General features: G+C 47.5%; 1 protein-coding gene across 1 annotated transcript in view; it reads left to right on the forward strand.

Moving 5' to 3' along the window:
• Positions 1-4,524: 4,524 nt before the first annotated feature.
• LOC147042758 (1-phosphatidylinositol 4,5-bisphosphate phosphodiesterase delta-3-A-like) overlaps positions 4,525-23,737 on the forward strand; it is a 61,437-nt gene continuing 42,224 nt past the window's right edge. Inside the window, exons 1-2 of the mRNA XM_085936897.1 lie at positions 4,525-5,019; positions 15,475-15,530. Coding sequence (XP_085793023.1) covers positions 4,929-5,019; positions 15,475-15,530 — 147 coding nt within the window. The 5' untranslated portion in view covers positions 4,525-4,928. The remainder of the gene's footprint in view (positions 5,020-15,474; positions 15,531-23,737) is intronic.

The following is a 23,737-nucleotide window of genomic DNA, read 5'->3' on the forward strand; positions in this document are numbered from 1 at the left end:
CTATATATAAACTATATATCAAGTAACTATGACATAAATAACTAGTTGAGGCAGCCGACCGGAGCTGTGGCCGTAAGGTCATTGGTGCCTGTCGTGGTGGCAATCCCCGAACCCGCTGGTGGACACTGGCGGTGAGGGATGCCATCAAGCTGAAGAAGGAGTCCTATCGGGCCGTTTTGGCCTGCGGGACTCTGGAGGCAGCTGACAGGTACCGGATGGCCAAGCGGAACGCGGCTTCGGCGGTTGCTGAGGCAAAAACCCGGGCGTGGGAGGAGTTTGGCGAGGCCATGGAGAATGATTTCCGGATTGGCTTCGAGGAAATTCTAACCACCATCCAGTGTCTCAGGAGGGGGGAAGCAATGCACGGTCAACACTGTTTACAGTGAAGATGGTGTGCTGCTGACCTCGATTTGGGACGTCGTGAGTCGGTGGGGAGAAACTTCTACAACCTCCTCAATTCCACCAATACGCCTTCCATTGTGGAAGCAGGGCCTGGAGACTCTGAGGCGGACTCTCCAATCTCTGGGGTCGAAGTCAATGAGGTAGTTAAAAAACTCCTCGATGGCAGGGCCCCGGGGGTGGATGAGATCCGCCTGGAGTTCTTAAAGGCTCTGGATGTTGTGGGGCTGTCATGGCTGACACGCCTCTACAGCATTGTGTGGACATCGGGGACGGTGCCTCTGGATTGGCAGACTGGCGTGGTGGTTCCCCTCTTTTTATTATTTCCCTCCACCGACTCACGACATCCCGAGTCGAGGTCAGCAGCACACCATCTCCACTGTAAACAGTGTTGACCGTGCACTGCTTCACCCTCCTGAGACGCCGGATGGTGGACCAGAATTTCCTCGAAGCCCTCCGGAAGTCATTCTCCATGGCCTCGCCAAACTCCTCCACGCCCGGGTTTTTGCCTCAGCAACCGCCGATGCAGCGTTCCGCTTGGCCATCCGGTACCTGTCAGCTGCGTCCGGAGTCCCGCAGGCCAAAACGGCCCTGTAGGACTCCTTCTTCAGCTTGACGGCATCCCTTACCGCCGGTGTCCACCAGCGGGTTCGGGGATTGCCGCCACGAGAGGCACCAACAACCTTACGGCCACAGCTCCGGTCGGCTGCCTCAACAATGGAGGCACGAAACATGGTCCATTCGGACTCAATGTCCCCCGGCTCCCGGGACATGGGAAAAGCTCTGCCGGAGGTGGGAGTTGAAGCTCTTTCTGACAGGGGATTCTGCCAGACGTTCCCAGCAGACCCTCACAGAGCGTTTGGGTCTGCCAGGTCGGACCGGCATCTTCCCCCACCATCGGAGCCAACCCACCACCAGGTGGTGATCAGTTGACAGCTCCGCCCCTCTCTTCACCCGAGTGTCCAAAACATGCGGCCGCAAATCCGATGACACGACTACAAAGTCGATCAACGAACTGCGGCCTAGGGTGTCCTGGTGCTAAGTGCACACATGGACACCCTTATGCTTGAACATGGTGTTCATCATAGAAAATCCGTGTCGAGCACAGAAGTCCAATAATTGAACACCGCTCGGGTTCAGATTGGGGGGGCCGTTCCTCCCAATCACGCCCTTCCAGGTCTCACTGTCATTGCCCACGTGAGCATTGAAGTCACCCAGTAGAACGATGGCGTCCCCAGAAGGAGCGCTCTCCAGCACTTCCTCCAGGGACTCTAAGAAGGGTGGGTACTCTGAGCTGCCGTTCGGTGCATAGACACAAACAACAGTCAGGACCCGTCCCCCTACCCGAAGGCGGAGGGAGGCTACCCTCTCGCTCACTGGGGTGAACCCCAATGTGCAGGCGCCCAGCCGGGGGGCAATAAGTATGCCAACACCTGCTCGACGCCTCTCACCGTGGGCAACTCCAGAGTGGAAGAGAGTCCAGCCCCTCTCGAGAGGGCTTGTACCAGAGCCCAAACTATGTGTGGAGGCAAGTCCGACGATGTCTAGTCGGAACCTTTCTGCCTCACACACCAGCTCTGGCTCTTTTCCAGCCAGAGAGGTGACATTCCATGTCCCCAGAGCCAGCCTCTGCAGCCGGGAATCGGACCGCCAAGGTCCCCGCCTTTGGCCGCCGCCCAGCTCACTTTGCACCCGACCCCTTTGGCCCCTCCTACAGGTGGTGATCCCATTGGAAGGGGGACCCACGTTTTCTTTTCGGGCTATGCCCGACCGGACCCCATGGGCGAAGGCCCGGCCACCAGGCGCTCGCCTTCGAGCCCCATCTCCAGGCCTGGCTCCAGAGAGGGGGCCCGGTGACCTGCGTCCGGGCGAGGGAGAACTAGATCCATATATTTTATTCGTCATCAGGGGTCTTCTGAGCCGTGCTTTGTCTGGCCCCTCACCTAGGACCCTTCTGCCATGGGTGACCCTACCAGGGGCATGAAGCCCCAGACAACATGGCTCCTAGGATCATAGGGGCACGCAAACCCCTCCACCACGACAAGGTGACGACTCACGGAAGGGAGTAGAACACTAATTAAAAAAAGACAAAAGAAATACGGTCATCGGTGCAGCATTTGAAGGGAAAAAAAAGGTCTTCTCTTCAGTCCTCCTCTTGCTGGGTGCGTTGGCGCCTTTATTTGCCACAGACACGTAAGTGCCTGCCTTGCATGTCAAGCACTCAGCTTCTTAAGGATCACAACGCTGGCAAAAGCGCAGGAATTTTTTATTCAACTCCTCCGTGAACGTGCAATTTCGTTTCGGCATTGCTTGTAAACACTCGGTGTAGACTGGCCGGCCCACCCTACTTCGTAGCAAAGTGACTTGCGAACGATACAGAAAAACCTGGAATTGAGTGAAATGGAACGGAGTGGCAATTCTATTGACAATGTACTGTACATGTATTATGTTTGAGGCAGTCCAACAAAATCCCGGACGATTTTGAAATTCCCCCAGGACATTATTTTAAGGCTCAAAAGTAGGACATGTCCGAGAAAAACAGCAGAGATGGGACCAAGTCACACATGTGCAAGTCTCAAGTAAGTCTCAAGTCTTAACCTTAAAGTCTCAAGTAAGTCATTTTTTTCTTGGGCAAGTCAAGTCACAGATTAAGTCAAGTCCAAGTCAAGTCACCTTATTAATTACAATTTTACCCGCAGAATCTGATCTTGGTAATGTGAAACGACAAGATATAAGTAATTTTAAGTAACCATCATTGTCCAATGTGTCTAACCTGTCTACAAAATATGACAATAATTTGGATTTGCACTGTAATTATTGATATTCAGTAAAATACACCATGGAATCAAACAAAAATTACCTCGTACGATCTAAACAAAATAACGTCTGCCGACAGTATCTGACACATTTGACTTGCAAATACTGGGCAGAATGGCTCTTCAAATGAAGGACAACGTTTTAAGATGTCTGGTTGTATGAAATGTTTCTGTTGCATATCTTGCACTGTGCTATTCGTCTTTTGCCGTCATAAAGGTAATTATGATAGACGAAGGTGATGACTCGCGGTACCGCTCCCACGTTTGTGCATGTCTGATATAAAGGGCCCTGATTCTCCTATAAACACATGAGGTACGTAGAGAGAGGGCACGACTGATTGATTGGCAGGGTAGTGATCTAATCATGACGCCATTCTCAGCCTGCGCTCCTACCATGTTATCAATATTATTTTTTTAAATGTATTATTAATTTTATATTCAAACTGAAAACATAAACTAAATAACAGTGAAGTCATTCAAGTCATTGTGTCTCAAGTCAAGTCCCGAGTCTTTAACTTCCAAGTCCAAGTCGAGTCTCAACTTGTTTTTTTTTTTTTTTGTCAAGTCACAAGTCATCAAAACAGCGGCTCGAGTCGACTCGAGTCCAAGTCACAGTGACTCGAGTCCCCATCTCTGAAAAACAGGACGTCTGGTCACCCTAGCTAAAGTAGCAGACAGGAGCAGAAAATCAATTTACGGTAGCTGTGGTTAAAGTAGCTGATCCAATCACTGTCTGGTACATGTCAAAGAACTTCAATAAGGAAGCGACCACAGCATCACGGGATTCAATGCGTTTAAATCCGGAAAGGATGCCCGGAGAAAATAGTCTATTATTTTTTTTTTTTTTTGCAGAAAGTCAACCTTGGACGGGAACTGAAGTCAGATCACGTGATTTGGACGTGGTTGTCTAATGTTCAACCAATGGAGGGATTGGGGGGGTCAATATCTGTCTGTAAAATAGGGGTTGGCTGATAGTGTAGTGATAGTGTGACACCATGAGTTCGATTCCCGGATATGACACGTATGTGTGTGAGTGATTAAATATATGAATCAATAAATTTGACTGTAAAATATCTGGATGTCAACAAAGCCACACAAAAAATATTTTGTTGGTTTCCAGACTATCGCCGCTCGATGTCTAAAATTAAACGACAGTAATCCGATTAGCGATTGCTAGCTGTCAAGTTACTGATGTTCAATGATGCCAAACCGGAAATAAGTGGAAATGGGTTCTTGAGAAAGTAAATTCCAATGACTCAAACATTATTTAATCGTGCGATTGCTCGTTTTCTTTAACGGGATAGTTCAAATACTATTTTCTTTTTGTGATTATTAATTATCAATATTATCATTATTACTAGCCTTAGTAGAGTTAGTATATCGTTTTAGAATTATGTCATACGTATATCCAGATATACCAGTGGCCTTTTTGAATTTTTATTTTGAGAGTGATGCCTAAAGCGCGTTATTGTTACTTAACGTTTGCCAAATTTATACCTGCAGATGCAGTATCGGTGAATGGTGTAATGATTACACTGTAATCGCACGGTTTCGTGTGTTTGATAAAGCTGTATTTTGTGACGTCAGCAACGAGAAGGTTGGATAAACGAGGTATCGACTGCGGCAGGGGATAAATACTATGCGCGCTGAGCAAAGACACCATCAAGTGGACAGCAGTGACTGAAGGGAAGCAAAATCCTCCTCTTAAATATTATGTTGGGAAACAGAAGGAAAGCAGTCCCAGTGGATAAGAGCAGGAGCACCATGTCCAACTCTAAAGCCATCCATCCGCTCAGAAGTTTTGGTAAGAATTTTGCGTGTGTTGTTCGCAAACTCATGCTGGAATGTTATTTTTTTTGTAATTGGTTGCCATCCTTAAAAACCGTTATCAAAAGGACTTGGATGATAGCTGTTTTGAATGTAAATTTGTCAAATACAATGCAAATTATTCCCCGATTCGTTTGACCCACAGGAGTTGCTGACGAGATTAAAATAAATATTTTGGATTTTAATTTTTTATCGTTTACAGCAGCACAATAAGTGTGTATATCCCACAGTTCAGAAGGCAGCGTTCGAATTTCGAGAGAGAGAGAGAGAGAGAGAGAGAGAGAGAGAGAGAGAGAGAGAGAGAGAGAGAGAGAGAGAGAGAGAGAGAGAGAGAGAGAGAGAGAGAGAGAGAGAGAGAGAGAGAGAGAGAGATTAGCATCCTGGAACATTGATTGATTGATTTTACGGGACATAAACGCATCACAGTAACAGTCAAAAGTTTAGAAGTAAAAAAGGAAAATAAATGTTCAAGACAGTTTTTGTGTTCAAACGGGGTAGTAAAAAGTACAAAACATATCTAATCTAGTTAACCCCCTTGTTTTGTATCATATTCACACATTGGCACTTTATAAATAATTTAAAAATAAATAAATAAATCCCAAAGCAAAATTAGACTGAGAAAAAAACCCCCACTCCTCGAGTCTTGTGAACTACGTAATTTTCAGACTATAAGTCGCCTCTTTTCCACACTCTCCGTTGCTCTGGACTGTTGACCCTAAGTATCGTAATTTTCGGACTATAAATTGCTCCGGAGTATAAGTCGCACCAGCCATAAAATGCACAATAAAGTGAAAAAAAAACCATATATAAGTTGCACCGGAGTATAAGTCGCACTTTTGGGGCAAATTTATTTGTCAAAATCCAACACCAAAAACAGACATGAACCAGCAACAACAGGCTAAACAATACGGTATGCTAACGTGACATATACACAAACGAGGAGCTGAGAATGGGCCTGACGTAACATTCAGAGTTATTAAAGTAAGTATTACATAAATAACACGTTTATCAAACCATCTGTGTCACTCCAATTCATTGAATCCATCGATCGTGCTTTATGTAAACAATGCTGCGTATGCGCCGCATATGCGCCGCACCGCTGACATCGGACTCGTCGTAAGTTGCATTTGTAATTATTCCAGAGAACATATAACGATATATAAAATATATTTCAAATAACTATCATATAACAACAATATTATCAAACCATCTGTGTCACTCCTAATCATTAAATCTTCACCTTCATCTTCTTCCGCTTATCCGGGGTCGGGTCGCGGGGGCAGCAGCTTTAGGAGGGACTCCCAGACCTCCCTCTCCCCACCCACTTCCTCCAGCTCATCCCGGGGGATCCCAAGGCGTTCCCAGGCCAGCCGAGAGACGTAGTCTCTCCAGCGCGTCCTGGGTCGACCCCGGGGTCTCCTACCGGTGGGACATGCCCGGAACACCTCCCCAGGGAGGCGTCCAGGAGGCATCCTGATGAGATGCCCGAGCCACCTCATCTGGCTCCTCTCAACGTGGAGGAGCAGCGGCTCTACTCCGAGTCTCTCCCGGATGACCGAGCTTCTCACCCTATCTCTAAGGGAGAGCCCGGACACCCTGCGGAGGAAACTCATTTCAGCCGCTTGTATCCTGGATCTCGTTCTTTCGGTCACGACCCATAGCTCGTGACCATAGGTGAGGGCAGGAGCGTAGATCGACCGGTAAATCGAGAGCTTTGCCTTTTGGCTCAGCTCTCTCTTCACCACGACGGACCGGTACAGAGTCCGCATTACTGCCGACGCTGCACCGATCCGCCTGTCGATCTCGCGCTCCATCCTGCCCTCACTCGTGAACAAGACCCCAAGATACTTGAACTCCTCCACTTGGGGCAGGATCTCATCCACGATCCGGAGAGGGCATTCCACCCTTTTCCGACCGAGGACCATGGACTCGGATTTGGAGGTGCTGACCCTCATCCCGACCACTTCACACTCGGTTGCGAACCGCTCCAGTGAGAGCTGGAGATCACGGACTGAAGAAGCCAACAGCACCACGTCATCTGCAAAAAGCAGAGACGCGATGCTGAGGTCCCCAAACCGGACCCCCTCAACGCCTCGGCTGCGCATAGAAATTCTGTCCATAAAAATTATGAACAGAATCGGTGACAAAGGGCAGCCTTGGCGGAGTCCAACCCTCACTGGGAATGAATCCGACTTACTGCCGGAAATGCGGACCAAACTCTGGCATCGGTGATACAGGGACCGAACCGCCCTTATCAGTTGGCTCGGCACCCCGTACTCCCGAAGCACCTCCCAGAGAACCTCCCGAGGGACACGGTCGAACGCCTTCTCCAAGTCCACAAAACACATGTGGACTGGTTGGGCGAACTCCCATGCACCCTCGAGGATCCTGCCGAGGGTGTAGAGCTGGTTCACTATTCCACGGCCAGGACGAAAGCCACACTGCTCCTCCTGAATCCGAGGTTCGACCTCCCGACGGATCCTCCTCTCCAGCACCCCTGAATAGACCTTACCAGGGAGGCTGAGGAGTGTGATTCCCCTGTAATTGGAACACACCCTCCGGTCCCCCTTCTTAAAGAGGGGAACCACCACCCCAGTCTGCCAATCCAGAGGCACCGTCCCCGATGTCCACGCAATGCTGTAGAGGCGTGTCAGCCATGACAGCCCCACAACATCCAGAGCCTTTAAGAACTCCGGGCGGATCTCATCCACCCCCGGGGCCTTGCCACCGAGGAGTTTTTTGACTACCTCAGTGACTTCGACCTCCGAGATTGGAGAGTCCGCCTCAGAGTCCCCAGGCCCTGCTTCCACAATGGAAGGCGTGTCGGTGGAATTGAGGAGGTCTTCGAAGTATTCCCCCCACCGACTCACGACATCCCGAGTCGAGGTCAGCAGCACACCATCTCCACTGTAAACAGTGTTGACCGTGCACTGCTTCCCCCCTCCTGAGACGCCGGATGGTGGACCAGAATTTCCTCGAAGCCGTCCGGAAGTCATTCTCCATGGCCTCGCCAAACTCCTCCCACGCCCGAGTTTTTGCCTCAGCAACCGCCGAAGCCGCGTTCCGCTTGGCCATCCGGTACCTGTCAGCTGCCTCCGGAGTCCCGCAGGCCAAAAAGGCCCTATAGAACTCCTTCTTCAGCTTGACGGCATCCCTTACCGCCGGTGTCCACCACCGGGTTCGGGGATTGCCGCCACGACAGGCACCAACAACCTTACGGCCACAGCTCCGGTCGGCTGCCTCAACAATGGAGGCGCGGAACAAGGTCCACTCTGACTCAATGTCCCCCGCCTCCCCCGGGACGTGGAAGAAGCTCTGCCGGAGGTGGGAGTTGAATCTTATCCTGACAGGGGATTCTGACAGACGTTCCCAGCAGACCCTCACAGAGCGTTTGGGCCTGCCAGGTCGGACCGGCATCTTCCCCCACCATTGGAGCCAACCCACCACCAGGTGGTGATCAGTTGACAGCTCCGCCCCTCTCTTCACCCGAGTGTCCAAAACATGCGGCCGCAAATCCGATGACACGACTACAAGGTCGATCAACAAACTGCGGCCTAGGGTGTCCTGGTGCCAAGTGCACACATGGACACCCTTATGCTTGAACATGGTGTTCATTATAGAAAATCCGTGTCGAGCACAGAATTCCAATAATAGAACACCGCTCGGGTTCAGATCGGGGGGGCCGTTCCTCCCAATCACGCCCTTCCAGGTCTCACTGTCATTGCCCACGTGAGCATTGAAGTCACCCAGTAGAACGATGGAGTCCCCAGAAGGAGCGCTCTCCAGCACTTCCTCCAGGGACTCTAAGAAGGGTGGGTACTCTGAGCTGCCGTTCGGTGCATAGACACAGACAACAGTCAGGACCCGAAGGCGGAGGGAGGCTACCCTCTCGCTCACCGGGGTGAACCCCAATGTGCAGGCGCCCAGCCGGGGGGCAATAAGTATGCCAACACCTGCTCGACGCCTCTCACCGTGGGCAACTCCAGAGTGGAAGAGAGTCCAGCCCCTCTCGAGAGGACTTGTACCAGAGCCCAAACTATGTGTGGATGCAAGTCCGACTATATCTAGTCGGAACCTTTCTGCCTCACACACCAGCTCGGGCTCCTTTCCAGCCAGAGAGGTGACATTCCATGTCCCTAGAGCCAGTTTCTGCAGCCGGGGATCGGACCGCCAAGGTCCCCGCCTTTGGCCGCCGCCCAGCTCACTATGCACCCGACCCCTTTGGCCCCTCCTATAGGTGGTGAGCCCATTGGAAGGGGGACCCACGTTTTCTTTTCGGGCTATGCCCGACCGGACCCCATGAGCGAAGGCCCGGCCACCAGGCGTTCGCCTTCGAGCCCCACCTCCAGGCCTGGCTCCAGAGAGGGGCCCCGGTGACCCGCGTCCGGGCGAGGGAAAACGACGTCCATTTATTGTAATCATCATCAGGGGTCTTCTGAGCCGTGCTTTGTCTGGCCCCTCACCTAGCACCCTTCTGCCATGGGTGACCCTACCAGGGGCATGAAGCCCCAGACAACATGGCTCCTAGGATCATAGGGGCACGCAAACCCCTCCACCACGATAAGGTGACGACTCACGGATCATTAAATCCATCGATCAAATTCCTCGTCCTTTATGTCAACAACGCCGCATGTGCGGTACACAGATCTAGTATATAACTATATTGTAGCGTTAACAAAGTACCAGGAAAAACGTGGGTATGGTAAACGGCTCTTTATTTAACAAAACAAGATTTCAAAGAGCCAACAACTACTGAACTGTAACGATAAAAACATATACAAGTTGCGACACAAAATAAAATATATCAAATAACTATAACATAAATAAGTTTTTCAAACCTTGTGTCACTTCAAATCATTAAATCCTTCAAACGTGGGGCCCTCCGTCATTTTTGTCATCCCGTGATCGAATCCTTTGTCCTTTATATAAATAAACGCCGCGCGGCACCGGTGACGTCACTTGCAGTTCAAATGACAGTAATCCCTTGCTATATTGCGGTTCGTTTAACGTGGTTTCACTACATCGCGGATTTTTGAATTTTGAAAATTTGGGAAAAAAATCACATAAGTCACTCCTGAGTATAAGTCGCCCTCCCCAAGCTATGAAATAAACCCGCGACTTATAGTCCAAAAATTACGGTATTTCGAATATACAAAACAAACAATAGGCATTTATTAGTTGATCAGTAAATAGCTTCTGCTATTAGAGTGCATGATAATGCATATATTTAAATATTATCAAATTGGTCATTAGCATTCACAGCCAGAGTTGTGGCTATTTCCATATAATTGATTCTTTGGGTCAAGTTTATTTTAAGAAACAAAGGTCTTATGTCCAATATATTGAAATGTTAATTTGATGTCTTCATTGTTCATTGATTTCTTCATTGTGCACTCATTTATTGTTGTTTGTTCATTTGTTATTTACAGTTTTTTGTTGTTCTAATCGGCGGCTCGGTGGAGCACTGGGTAACACGTCCGCCTCATAGTTATGAGGGTGCGGGTTCGATTCCACCTCTGGCCCTCCCTGTGTGGAGTTTGCATGTTCTCCTCGTGTCCGCGTGGGTTTTCTCCGGGCATTACTTTTTTCTCCCACACCCCAAAAACATACTTGGTAGGCCGATTGAGCACTCCAATTGCCCCTAGGTGTGAGTGCGAGTGCGGATGGTTGTTCGTCTCTGTGTGCCCTGCAATTGGCTGGCAACTGGTTCAGGGTGTCCCCCGCCTACTGCCCGATGACGGCTGGGGTAGGCTCCAGCACGCCCGCGACCCCCGTGGGGACAAAGCAGTACAGAAAATGGATGGATGGATGGATGGATGGATGTTGTTCAAATATGGTTTGCATGTTTTTATAATGCTCAGTTTGTTTACATTGATTCATTTTAATGTCATCAAACTTTCTTCTGTGAGGACCTTTACTTCTTGTACTTCCTTTGTGATGTTATCAATGATTGTGTTGTCCAGTTTTTCTTGCTGTTGATTCAATAGTGCCGTAAAAACTTCTGTTTGTTGTTTCAGTAAATCTTTTAAACTATGACAGAGATTGGGTGTAGCTTGGCTGGTTGTCACTGGGCTGAGTGTTGTGTGGAGGTTTGTGATCGCTGATGGTAGAAATTAGCCGAGCAAGGCGAGCTGGTTCAGGGTAATCAAACCGCTCAACACTCTTCCTGCACTTGATACTTTCTTTGCGGTCACACCATGAAATGGTACATCTGATGTATACAAACAAGCCAAAAATTGTCATACAAAGGTGTATACATGCATTTTAAAGTTTGATTTCATTTGATTAAATACAATTTGGGGTGCACATAAAGTGAAGTCGTACTGTGATGTAGCAAGGGTTAAGCAACTACAGTACACATTTGTGGTTGCAACCACTCTCCATTCTGTCTTTTATAGCATGTTGCAACCTCCATGAACACATGTGCGCTCTTTCAAGTTTTTGAAGTGGCTTCCACTCAAACCACCAAAACTGCTCCTCCCTTCCTTTAATTTCTCTTTTATCTCGGTCCCTAGGTGAATGCACAGATGGGATTTTGGAGCTGGGGACGAAGCTCATACAAGACGATGTAAAGAAAAACCGTAAAACTAGGTCTGTGAACAGCTATAAGTGCCCTTGAATCCCTGCAAATGGGGTACTGACACATTGGGATACTGGCACTTTTATTGATGTAATATTTGCCAGACTTCCTGTTCAGTTTTGAGTGGAGCTTCAAAGACGTTTTGTAGGTTTTAAGCTGTATGTCTCCAGTTTTGTCTTGGAAAAACGTTCAACTGGGGCTGTTTTGTTCAAAATTTGTGAATGGTGTAAATACCGTGTTTTGTGGACTATATGTCACAGTTTTTTTTTTCATAGTTTGGCCGGGGGTTGGATTTATAATCAGGAGCGATTTGTATGTGAAATTATTAACACATTATTACTTGATCATTAAAACATCACTTACTATAGTACAGTGGAGCCTCAGTTGGTTGTGCGGTCGGCGGCGCGCTATGGTTGCGCGTTCGGCGGTGCGCCGCAGTTGCCGATCGGACAAGATTAAGCTCCCTGCGTACGGAGGTCCACTTAAATTTTGGAAAGTACATCAGGACTTTAAAAACATTTTCTAAATTTCAGCGACGGCTCTGTCACAATAATGCGATCAGCGCGGTGCAGTTGCGCGGTCTGTGACGCGCTACGGTTGCGCGTTCGGCGTTGCGCTGCAGTTGCGCAATCGGACAAAAATACGCAAATGAAAAAATGACAGTTTTTTTTTGCTTGGAACGGATTAAAATTTTTTTTTGTTTATTTGTAATGGGAAAAAATGATCTGGAATTCGAACGATTCACTTCTCGAACAGCCTTCTGGAACGGATTGTGTTCGAAAACCGAGGCTCACTGTATATAGTTATATAGGTCTGTGGAATAATTGCCACTGCAACAGACGATGAGTCCGACGTCAACGCTGCATGTACTTCCGGAGTCAGCAGCGGCGTTTTTCTAAGTAACACAGAGCACAAAGATTTCGATGGATTTAATGATTTGGAGTGACATGAATAGTTCGATAAAATTGTTATTTATGTTATAGTTATTTGATATAAAGTTTATATACAGTTAATATACAGTTATATAGACCTGTGGAATAACTGGAACCGCAGCTGACGATGAGTCTGACGTCAGCGCTGCACGTACTTCCAGAGTCAGCAGCGGCGTTTTTTTTTTAAAGTGAAACGGAGGACGAAGATTTCAACGGATTCAATGATTTGGAGTGACATGGATGGTTCGATAAAATTGTTTTTTATGTTATAGTTAACATAACTAACCGGTGCGCCACCGAGGTAGGCTCATAGGGAGGGCTGGAGATAGAATCGAACCTTCACCCTCCTGCCTGTGAGGTGGACGCGCTAACCAGTGCTCTACCGAGCCACCCTGCCGAGACTTCAAAACTGCAAATTGTCTTTAAAATGTTGGGGTAATGCAAGAATTTTCCTTTGTTCACTTTTAAAATAGGTTGATTTGATGATTTACCTTGCCTCTAATTTCTAAAGCAGTTATTTATCAATTTGGTATGTATAACTGGCTTCCGAAGGAAACCATAATGCCAATGGGGCCCGTGACTAAAATGAGTTTGACACCCCTGCTCTACTGCCATGTTGAACAGAAAACCCTGCAATAGTGTCTTTCTTAAAGCTCTAATAATAGGCAAGGCATGTTTATTTGAGTAGCACATTTCATGTACAAAATAATTGAAAGCGCTTCACATTAAGACATTACAGAAAAGTATGACATCTTCATATTATAGGAAAATTACGAAATGATGCATTTGTCTTCTATTATAGCTGCAAGTCTGATGTTGGTAGCAACCCAATCAGAATTCAAATCACTAAATAATTCTGTGAGTTACAGTATAATGAACGGCGCCAAACACAAACACTCTAGCTGTAGTATCTCTATAGTCTTGGCAACTAAGAAGAAACTATGCAAGGCAGCCCATCCAGCGTTTGCAGTGAGGACTATTTATCACTATTTTGCAACATTGAGCAACAACCGACCCATATTCTACCGTTTGCCATAATGCATTGTGAGATAATACAATCTTGTATTAATACATTTTCAAATTGAATATCTTATTAATCATATTGAGAGTAGGGATTGCTATGTTTGCTCGCTCTACACAACACACAAAATAATTTTCTTGTGTTAGGTGCAATTTTTCTTTCCAGTTTTCCAAGAGGAATTCCTGAGTACTTTTGGGGGCATCGATTTTGGAATCCCCTGTAACATAAGTAATACTATCAAAACACAAGAATTCAAAGAGGTGAAACAATATACTGCATTTTCTGGATTATAAACCGCACCTGATTGTAATAAAATCATGTTTTTTACATACATAAACTGCACCGTACTAATAGTCGCATGTGCCCGCGAGTTATTTACAAAGAAAGACGGTACACAGAAAGAGTTTTTAAAGTTTTAATAACATACCTTAACCTATCCTTCCAAACAATGCCTGTGATGCGGCAGTATCACAGCAGCAACACGAAAGTAACACACTAATAGGGCTGGATTTAAAAAACATACCGGTAAAAGTCACTGAGACACGGCAGTAACACAGCAGCAATACGGTAGCACAGCACTAACAAGGATGGTTGAAAAAAACACACACCAGTAAAAGTCCAGTAAAAGTCACTGAGAGCCTTCTTCATCTTCCTCCTGTGCACTGAAACCATCAAAGTCTTCTTCCTCAGTGTCGGATTGCAATAGTGTCAGATATACTTCGCCACACTTTCTCAGTCTCTCTTTTGTTGTCGCATTCATGCATTTCTTCTACCATTTACGATGATGGGGGTCTATTCATGCAAATTTTTTTCATGCACAAAGCGCTAAGTAAGCGAGCTACACGTATTGCTCTCCAGAGTAGACATTGTTAGGGATGTTCTGACTCTAACTTATTTTGCAAGAACCACACGGGAGACAGTATGCCCTTTGAACACTTGCAACTGGAGAGTTTGTTCGTTACTGTAGATACAGCAATGTCCGGACAAAGTCTGCCGTTGGATTCATGCAAGAGAGTATTTATTGAGAGAAAAAGGGTGGGGGTGAGAGTGGCCAAGGTGGGGGTGACATTTGGCCTGTTTGGTGGTCACCTCAGCAACTGGTCAATCAGTGCAGAGGGTCCCAGTTTATTGTTTTACGAGGTCGTGGAAATAAAACCTAGTGGAACATCTAAACAAGGATGTTCCCACACCATTTGGAAAGTCTCAACAACTGAATGGTTAAACTTTTCAGAGTCAAGGAAAGGTAAAACGTTCAAACAAAGTTCATCATTCTAGTCTACATCTCAACATAATCATACGATCAAGATAGTTTATAAACCCTAACAGACATGACTGGGAAATAAATAAAGAAAAGGGTGATGAAACAAGAAGTCATCAACAATAGCCCAGTGTCCCCTATTGACTGGAAGAAACCTCTAAAGTGCATGCATTAGCAGCTATAATTTCTACGTGAAGAGTCAAATTCACCGCCTTTAACTGGAAAGCGGCATTTCTTTTTTTCCCCCATAACGAGGGTTTGTGTATAAAAGCTTCGTTTCTTCAGTAATATTCGTCTTGATCTCGTTCTGTCTCTTCTTTGTGTCAATCATACGGCACTATTTGCCAGGCGGATGGACATGCAATCAACACACCACTCTTCTCCCCAGTGACCGTGTCACATATTATTCCGCCCAGCAAAGTGGTGCCGCACAACAGCGGTCTGCAGCCTTTTTACAAGTGTATCCATAGATACACTGCACCGGAAGACAAGCCGCGGGGTTTAAAACTTAAGCAAAAAGTAGAGGCTTATAGTCCGAAAATTAAGGTATATAAAATTTGAGAGTAGAGACTGAGATACTTCATGGTTGCTTTATAATATGCCTTTCCTTAGCAAATGTTACTGTTTTTTTTCTCTCATAGGATTGGAGGATGATGAAGATGTCAAGTGGATGTTGCGGGGGTCCAATATGGTTAAGGTATGACTTATCTTGAATTGAATGTGGACCTTATAATGGCTTGCAGAATTTAACATGTTCATTTTGTATTAACTCACTAATATATTAATGGCCTTAATAATAATAATAATAATAATAAATTATATTTATAACGCACTTTATATTCGGAGGAATCTCAAAGTGCTACATGGCAAGTAAAAACAAGAATAAAAAGCAAGGACAAGTATAAAACAACTGGACGACAACCAGGATATAAAAACAGGAATCACAGAAATGCCAAATTAAAGAAGTGAGTTTTAAGTCCGGTTTTGAAAGAGTCAGTGGATTGGGGTGCTCTAAGGTGGTCGGGGAGGGAGTTCCACAGTGTGGGGGCTGCATGGCAGAAGGCCCGGTCGCCCATGGTACGCAGCTTGGTGTTGGGGATATGGAGAAGGTGAGAATTGGATGAACGGAGGTTTCGGGTGGCAGATTTGGGGGCAAGGAGTTCTTTGAGGTATGGGGGAGCATTAATCATTTTATCACGTATTAACTCAGCTTATATTATTTATTTTATCGGGAAAGTCTGTTGCTTCTTCTTATTATTATTATTATTATTATTATTATTATTATTATTATTATTATTATTAATACGATGATGATATTATTATTATTATTATCCATCCATTCATCCATTTTCTGAACCACTTAATCCCCACGGGGGTCACGGGCGTGCTGGAGCATATCCCAGCTGTCATCGGGCAGTTGGCGGGGGACACACTGAACTGGTTGCCAGCCAATCGCAGGACACACAGAGACGAACAACCATTCACACTCGCATTCACACCTAGGGGCAATTTGGAGTGCTCAATCGGCCTACCAAGCATGTTTTTGGGATGTGGGAGGAAACCGGAGTGCCCGGAGAAAACCCACGCGGACACGGGGAGAACATGCAAACTCCACATAGGGAGGGCCGGAGGTGGAATTGAACTCGCACCCTCCTAAGTGTGAGGCGGACGTGCTACCCAGTGCTCCAACGAGCCGCCCTATTATTATTATTATTATTATTATTATTATTATTATTATTATTATTATTATTATTATTATTAGTAGTAGTAGTAGTAGTAGTAGTAGTAGTAGTAGTAGTAGTAGTAGTAGTAGTATCATTATTATCAGTTAAGATGGTGCAGGTTTGATTCCACCTCCTGTGTGGAGTATGCATGCTCTCCCCCATGCCGTTTTCTCTGGGCACTACAGTTTCCTCCCACATCCCAAAATTATGCTTGGTAGGCCAATTGAGCACTCTAAATTGGCCCTAGGTGTGAGTGTGAGTGCGCATGGTTGTTTCTCTCTGTGTGCCCTCCTGGCAACCAATTCAGGGTGTCCCCCGCCTACTGCTCGATGACAGCTGGAATAGGCCCCAGGATGCTCGTGACCCCCATGGGGACAAGCGGAATAGAAAATGGATGGATGGATGAATGGATTATTAGTATTAGTATGAATAGTAGTAGTAGTAGTAGAAGTAGTAGTATTCAAAGTCAAAGTCTGCTTTATTGTCAATTTTTTCACGTTAAGAGATCGACCCACCGTCCCACGGTGACCCACCGTCCCAGGGTGACTAGACACATTACACAACACATACAAGCAAATAGCAAAAAGAGTAAAAACGCATAGACAAGAGCGATGAATAAGTAATAAGCAAATAACCCAATAAATAAACAATGAATAAAGAAATAGACAAATAAGAGGAGCAAAATGGAGCAAGCGTGCATACAGCAGACAGCCAGAATATAGCGCAAAAGAACAGGACGTTAGCGCAGGCATCTGTACCCACTCCCAGAGGACAGAAGATCAAACAAAGAATGAGCGGGGTGACTCACATCACACACAATCGCGGTCGCCTTGCGGGTGAGACGGCAGGTGTAAATGTCCTTCTGGGAGGGGAGTGAAGCCCCAATGATCTTACTAGCTGTGTTCACTCCGCGCTGCAGGGCCTTCATGTTGTATTCAGTGTAGCCACCACCCCACAGCGATACAACTGGAGAGGACGCTCTCAATGGTGCCACGGTAGAATGTGGTCATGATGGCAGGAGGAGCACTTGCTCGCCTGAGTTTCCGCAGAAAGTACAGGCGGCGCTGATCTTTCTTCGCCAGCGACGCAGCGTTGGTGGTCCAGGAGAGGTCCTCACTGATGTGCACCCCCAGAAATCTGGTGCTGCTCACTCTCTCCACCACAGCACCGTCGATGGTCAGCGGCAGGTGTTGGGTGTGACCCTTCCGGAAGTCAACAACAATCTCCTTGGTCTTGTTGACGTTCAGCAGTAGGTTGTTGTCCCTGCACCACGTGGCCAGAAGGTCGATCTCCGACCTGTATTGAATCTCGTCGCCCCCGGTAATGAGACCCACCACTCTCGTGTCGTCGGCATATTTCAGCACGCAGTTGCTGCTGTAGGTTGCAGTGCAGTCATGCGTCAGCAGGGTGAAGAGCAGCCGACTGAGCACGCAGCCTTGAGGGGCCCCTGTGCTCAGCGTGATGCTGCTGGAGACATTGTCGCCAACACGTACTACCTGAGGCCTCTGACAGAGGAAGTCCAGTAGCCAGTTGCAAAGGTAGGTACTGAGGCCCAGCTCGTCGAGTTTGCAGATGAGGCAGTTTTAAACATGAAGGACGAAATGTCAAAGAAATGAATAGGAAGTTGATTAAATACTTTGGGACCCCTGAAATACTTAGTAGTAGTAGTCGTAGTAGTATTACTTGTAGTAGTGTTTCATTTATTTTTTAATAGAACAAACAGGATAACATTGATGCCCTGGCAGTGGCAATAAGCTCTATTTTAAAACTTTTTTTATTATTATCTAGCACACACAAAAATAACACAAATGTCACATAAAAAAAGAAAATAATTCAAACAAAATGGTCATGCGCAAGGAAGACGAGAAATCCTGACGGGCTTATAAGATGTCTCCCTCAGACTTCAAGTTAAAATTAAAGAAGATTTTATAAAAATATATCTAATCAATCAATTAGCCTACTATTTGTAGGATTAAAATCAGTGTAATTGGAAAGGGATGGTAATAATAACTCATAATGATAATAAATCCTTAGTAAACAAATAATAGCATTAAGGAAAAATAATAACAGGAGCCAAGGTAACAAGCACCCTACTATAGTTTATAGTGCATATGTGATTTGTAAATATGTATTGTTTAACGGCAGTTTTACACATGAAGGACGAAATGTCAAAGAAATGAATAGGAAGTTGATTAAATACTTTGGCACCCCTGAAATGAAGACTAAATTTGGACAGGGAAGTTCGTACAGGGGGCATGTCAAGTCTCGCTTTATTTCTGGTGTTATGACAGTGATAGTCTTCCCTTCTCCTGTAAAAGCTATTGAGTTTAATGGGGAACTGATTGTACTGTAGACAAACTGAGCTGTGTGGAGAAGGTTTACCTGGTATATGCTGAGAATTGATAGTTCCTGAAATAGCGGGAGTGAATGAGCAAGGTAGTTAGCATGTTGGATGATTCTGACACAACACTTTGATAGACAATAGATGCAATTTAACTTGGTAGGATGAGTGCTAGCCCAAATTACATTGCAATAATTGATATATGGATAGACTAGGGAGAAATAGTGCATCAGAGTTTTTCTGTCCAAAGTAGGCCGTAGTTTGCTCAAAATACAAGTATTCCTAGCAATTTTAGAAAATATTGTACTAATATGAGGTCTCCAGCATAGTTTGTCATCAATTAATATGCCCAGAAATTTGACAGATGAAGATAGAGAAATTAACTTATTGTCAATAAAGACCGCTACGTCTTTGTTGCCCTCTAGTTTGCCTTGATTAAATTTTTTACACTTTAAACTTTATTTCAATGTTGGTGTATAAAAATTGTCAAAGGTTTTAGCCCATCACATGTTTTGACACTTTCATTTATGCGGCTATTTATTAAAAAAAAACCTCCGTGAGTTGTCACCTTATTGTGGTGGAGGGGTTTGCGTGCCCCTATGATCCTAGGTGCCATGTTGTCTGGGGCTTCATGCCCCTGGTAGGGTCACCCATGGCAAAAGGGTCCTAGGTGAGGGGCCAGACAAAGCACGGCTCAGAAGACCCCTCATGATGAAAAAGACAAATGGACCTAGTTTTGCCTCGCCCGGACGCGGGTCACCGGGGCCCCCCCTTTGGAGCCAGGCCTGGAGGTGGGGTTCTAAGGCGAGCGCCTGGTGGCCGGGCCTTCGCCCATGGGGCCCGGCCGGGCATAGCCCGAATAGAAAACGTGGTTCCCCCTTCTCATGGGCTCACCACCTGTAGGAGGGGCCAAAGGGGTCGGGTGCAAAGTGAGCTGGGCGGTGGCCAAAGGCGGTCCGATCCCCGGCTGCAGAGGCTAGCTCTAGGGACATGGAATGTCACCTCTCTGGCTGGAAAGAACCCCAAGCTGGTGTGTGAGGCAGAAAAGTTCCGACTAGACATAGTTGGACTTGCCTCCACACATAGTTTGGGCTCTCATACAAGCCCTCTCGAGAGGGGCTGGACTCTTTTCCACTCTGGAGTTGCCCACGGTGAGAGGCGTCGAGCAGGTGTTGGCATACTTATTGCCCCCTGGCTGGGCGGCTGCACATTGGGGTTCACCCCGGCGAACGAGAGGGTAGCCTCCATCCGCCTTCGGGTGCGGGGGACGGGTCCTGACTGTTGTTTGTGTCTATGCACCAAACGGCAGCTCAGAGTACCCACCCTTCTTGGAGTCCCTTGAGGAAGTGCTGGAGAGCGCTCCTTCTGGGGACTCCATCGTTCTACTGGGTGACTTCAATGCTCACGTGGGCAATGACAGCGAGAAGGGCGTGATTGGGAGGAACGGCCCCCCCCAATCAGACCCCGAGCGGTGTTCTATTGTTGGACTTCTGTGCTCAACACGGATTCTCTATCATGAACACCATGTTCAAACATAAGGGTGTCCATGTGTGCACTTGGCACCAGGACACCCTAGGCCGTGGTTCAATGATTGACTTTGTAGTCGAGTCATCGGATTTGCGGCCGCATATTTTGGACACTCGGGTGAAGAGAGGGGCGGAGCTGTCAACTGATCACCACCTGGTGGTGGGTTGGCTCCGATGGTTGGGGAAGATGCCGGTCCGACCTGGCAGACCCAAACGCTCTGTGAGGGTCTGCTGGGAACGTCTGGCAGAATCCGCTGTCAGGAAGAGCTTCAACTCGCAGAGCTTTTCCCACGTCCCGGGGGAGGTGGGGGACATTGAGTCCAAGTGGACCATGTTCCGCGCCTCCATTGTTGAGGCAGCCGACCGGAGCTGTGGCCGTAAGGTCGTTGGTGCCTCTCGTGGCGGCAATCCCCGAACCCGCTTGTGGACACTGGCAGTAAGGGATGCCATCAAGCTGAAGAAGGAGTCCTATCGGGCCGTTTTGGCCTGTGGGACTCCGGAGGCAGCTGACAGGTACCGGATGGCCAAGTGAAACGCGGCTTCGGCGTTTGCTGAGGCAAAAACCCGGGCGTGGGAGGAGTTCTGGCGAGGCCAAGGAGAATGACTTCCGGACAGCTTCAAGGAAATTCTGGTCCACCATCCGGCGTCTCAGGAGGGGGAAGCAGTGCACAGTCAACACTGTTTACAGTGGAGATGGCGTGCTGCTGACCTCGACACGGGACGTCATGAGTCGGTGGGGAGAATACTTTGAAGACCTCCTTAATTCCACCTACACACTTTCCATTGTGGAAGCAGGGCCTGGGGACTCTGAGGCGGACTCTCCAATCTCTGGGGTCGAAGTCACTGAGGTAGTTAAAAAACTCCTTGATGGCAGGGCCCCTGGGGTGGATGAGATCCGCTCGGAGTTCTTAAAGGCTCTGGACATTGTGGGGATGACACGCCTCTACAGCATTGCGTGGACATCGGGGACGGTGCCTCTGGATTGGCAGACTCGGGTGATGGTTCCCCTCTTTAAGAAGGGGGACCGGAGGGTGTGTTCCAATTACAGGGGAATCACACTCCTCACCCTCCCTGGTAAGGTCTATTCAGGGGTGCTGGAGAGGAGGGTCCGTCGAGAGGTCGAACCTCCGATTCAGGAGGAGCAGTGTGGCTTTCGTCCTGGCCGTGGAACAATGGACCAGCTCCACACCCTCGGCAGGATCCTCGAGGGTGCATGGGAGTTCGCCCAACCAGTCCACATGTGTTTTGTGGACTTGGAGAAGGCGTTCGACCGTGTCCCTCGGGAGGTTCTGTGGAGGGTGCTTCGGGAGTACGGGGTTCCGAGCCAACTGAGCCAGATGAGGTGGGTCGGGCATCTCATCAGGATGCCTCCGAGCATGTCCCACCGGTAGGATACCCTGGGGACGACCCAGGACGCGGTGGAGAGACTATGTCTCTCAGCTGGCCTTGGGATACCCAGGGATGAGCTGGATGAAGTGGCTGTGGTGAGGGAAGTCTGGTAGTCCCTCCTAAAGCTGCTGCCCTCGCGACCCGACCCCGGCTAACCGGAGGAAGATGGATGGATGGATGGATGGATGGATGGATACATTAAAAAAACTGCTATAAAGTACTTTTGACTTTTTGAGGAATTTTGTGGCTATTGCGATCAATTATGAATAATCGCAATGACCCAGCCAATGCCCACCTATTTAAAAATGCACCTTGCAATAAATAAAACAAGGAAAGTTAAGGAGCACTATTTTGTACAAGCAATGAAGATAAATAATTGTCAGTGTTTTCTTTGTTTCTTTTGCAGTTATTTTTCCAGAGAGCAGGGCTTGCCACAGCACCATAACTGTTCTACTTCTGTACAGTCACAACACATTTGAACAATGTTCTGAGTTTCTGAGCTGTCTGAGTGGTGATATCCATCCGTCCGTCCGTCCGTCCGTCCGTCCGTCCGTCCGTCCGTCCGTCCGTCCGTCCGTCCGTCCGTCCATCCATCCATCCATCCATCCATTCGTCTTCTTCTGCTTACCCGGGGTCGGGTCGTGGGGGCAGCAGTTAAGGAGGGACTCCCAGACTTCCTTCTCCCCAGCCACTTTGTCCAGCTCAACCCGGAGGATCCCAAGGCTTTCTCAGTCCAGCTGAAAGACATAGTCTCTCCAGTGCGTCCTGGGTCGTCTGCGGGGTCTCCTGCCGGTGGGACATGCCCGGAACACTTCCCCAGGGAGGCGTCCATGAGGAATCCTGATGAGACGCCCGAGCCATCTCATCTGGCTCCTCTCAACGTGCTCCGAGTCTCTCCCGGATGACCGAGCTTCTCACGCTATCTCTAAGGGAGAGCCCGGACACCTTGCGGAGGGAACTCATTTTGGCCGCTTGTATCCGGCATCTTGTTATTTTGGTCACGACCCATAGCATGTGACCATAAATGAGGGTAGGAGCATAGATTGACCGGAAAATTGAGAGCTTTGCCTTTTGGCTCAGCTTTCTTTACCACGACGGACCGGTACAGAGTTTGCAGTACAACCGACGCTGCACCGATCCGCCTGTTGATCTCACGCTCCATCCTGCCCTCGCTCATGAACAAGACCCCAAGATACTTGAACACTTCCACTTGGGGCAGGATCTCGTCCCCGATCCCGAGAGAGCATTCTACCCTTTTCCAGCAGAGGACCATGGACTGAGATTTGGAGGCGCTGATCCTCATCCTGACCTCTTCACTGCAAACCGCTCCAGTGAGAGCTGGAGACCACGGCTTGAAGAAGCCAACAGCTCCACGTCGTGTGCAAAAAGCAGAGATACAATGCTGAGGTCCCCAAACTGGAAACCCTCAACACCTCGGCGGCGCCTAGAAATTCTGTCCATAAAAGTTATGAACAGAATCGGTGACAAAGAGCAGCTTTGGCGGAGTCCAACCCTCACTGGGAATGAATCTGAGTTACTGCCGGAAATGCGGACCAAACTCTGGCATCGATGAAATAGGGACTGAACCGCCCTTATCAGTTTACTTGGATTTTCATTTGGCAACACCCATTACCTTGTTTGTTTGTCCCACTACAACGGATGTGATGTAATAGATAAAAAAATGTCATAGAAAATTGAGAAATCTGACAGAGTAAAAAACAGCCCCCAAAATGATCGTAACAGTATCACTGCAGCACCTGGAGTGATATATTACACTTTTATACACTCCCGGATACTCCAGGTAAACAAGAAAATGATTTTAAAAGCAAAAATTTCTTTAAAATTGACAGTGTAGATGATACCGAAACATAAATTTAATTATGATTCAGTCACTGTTTTGTTCATAGACGTCAAACATTGGAAA

This window comes from Syngnathus leptorhynchus, chromosome 18 (genome assembly GCF_054491065.1).
Source record: "Syngnathus leptorhynchus isolate UIUO chromosome 18, UIUO_Slep, whole genome shotgun sequence".
Classification (NCBI taxonomy): Eukaryota; Metazoa; Chordata; class Actinopteri; order Syngnathiformes; family Syngnathidae; genus Syngnathus; species Syngnathus leptorhynchus.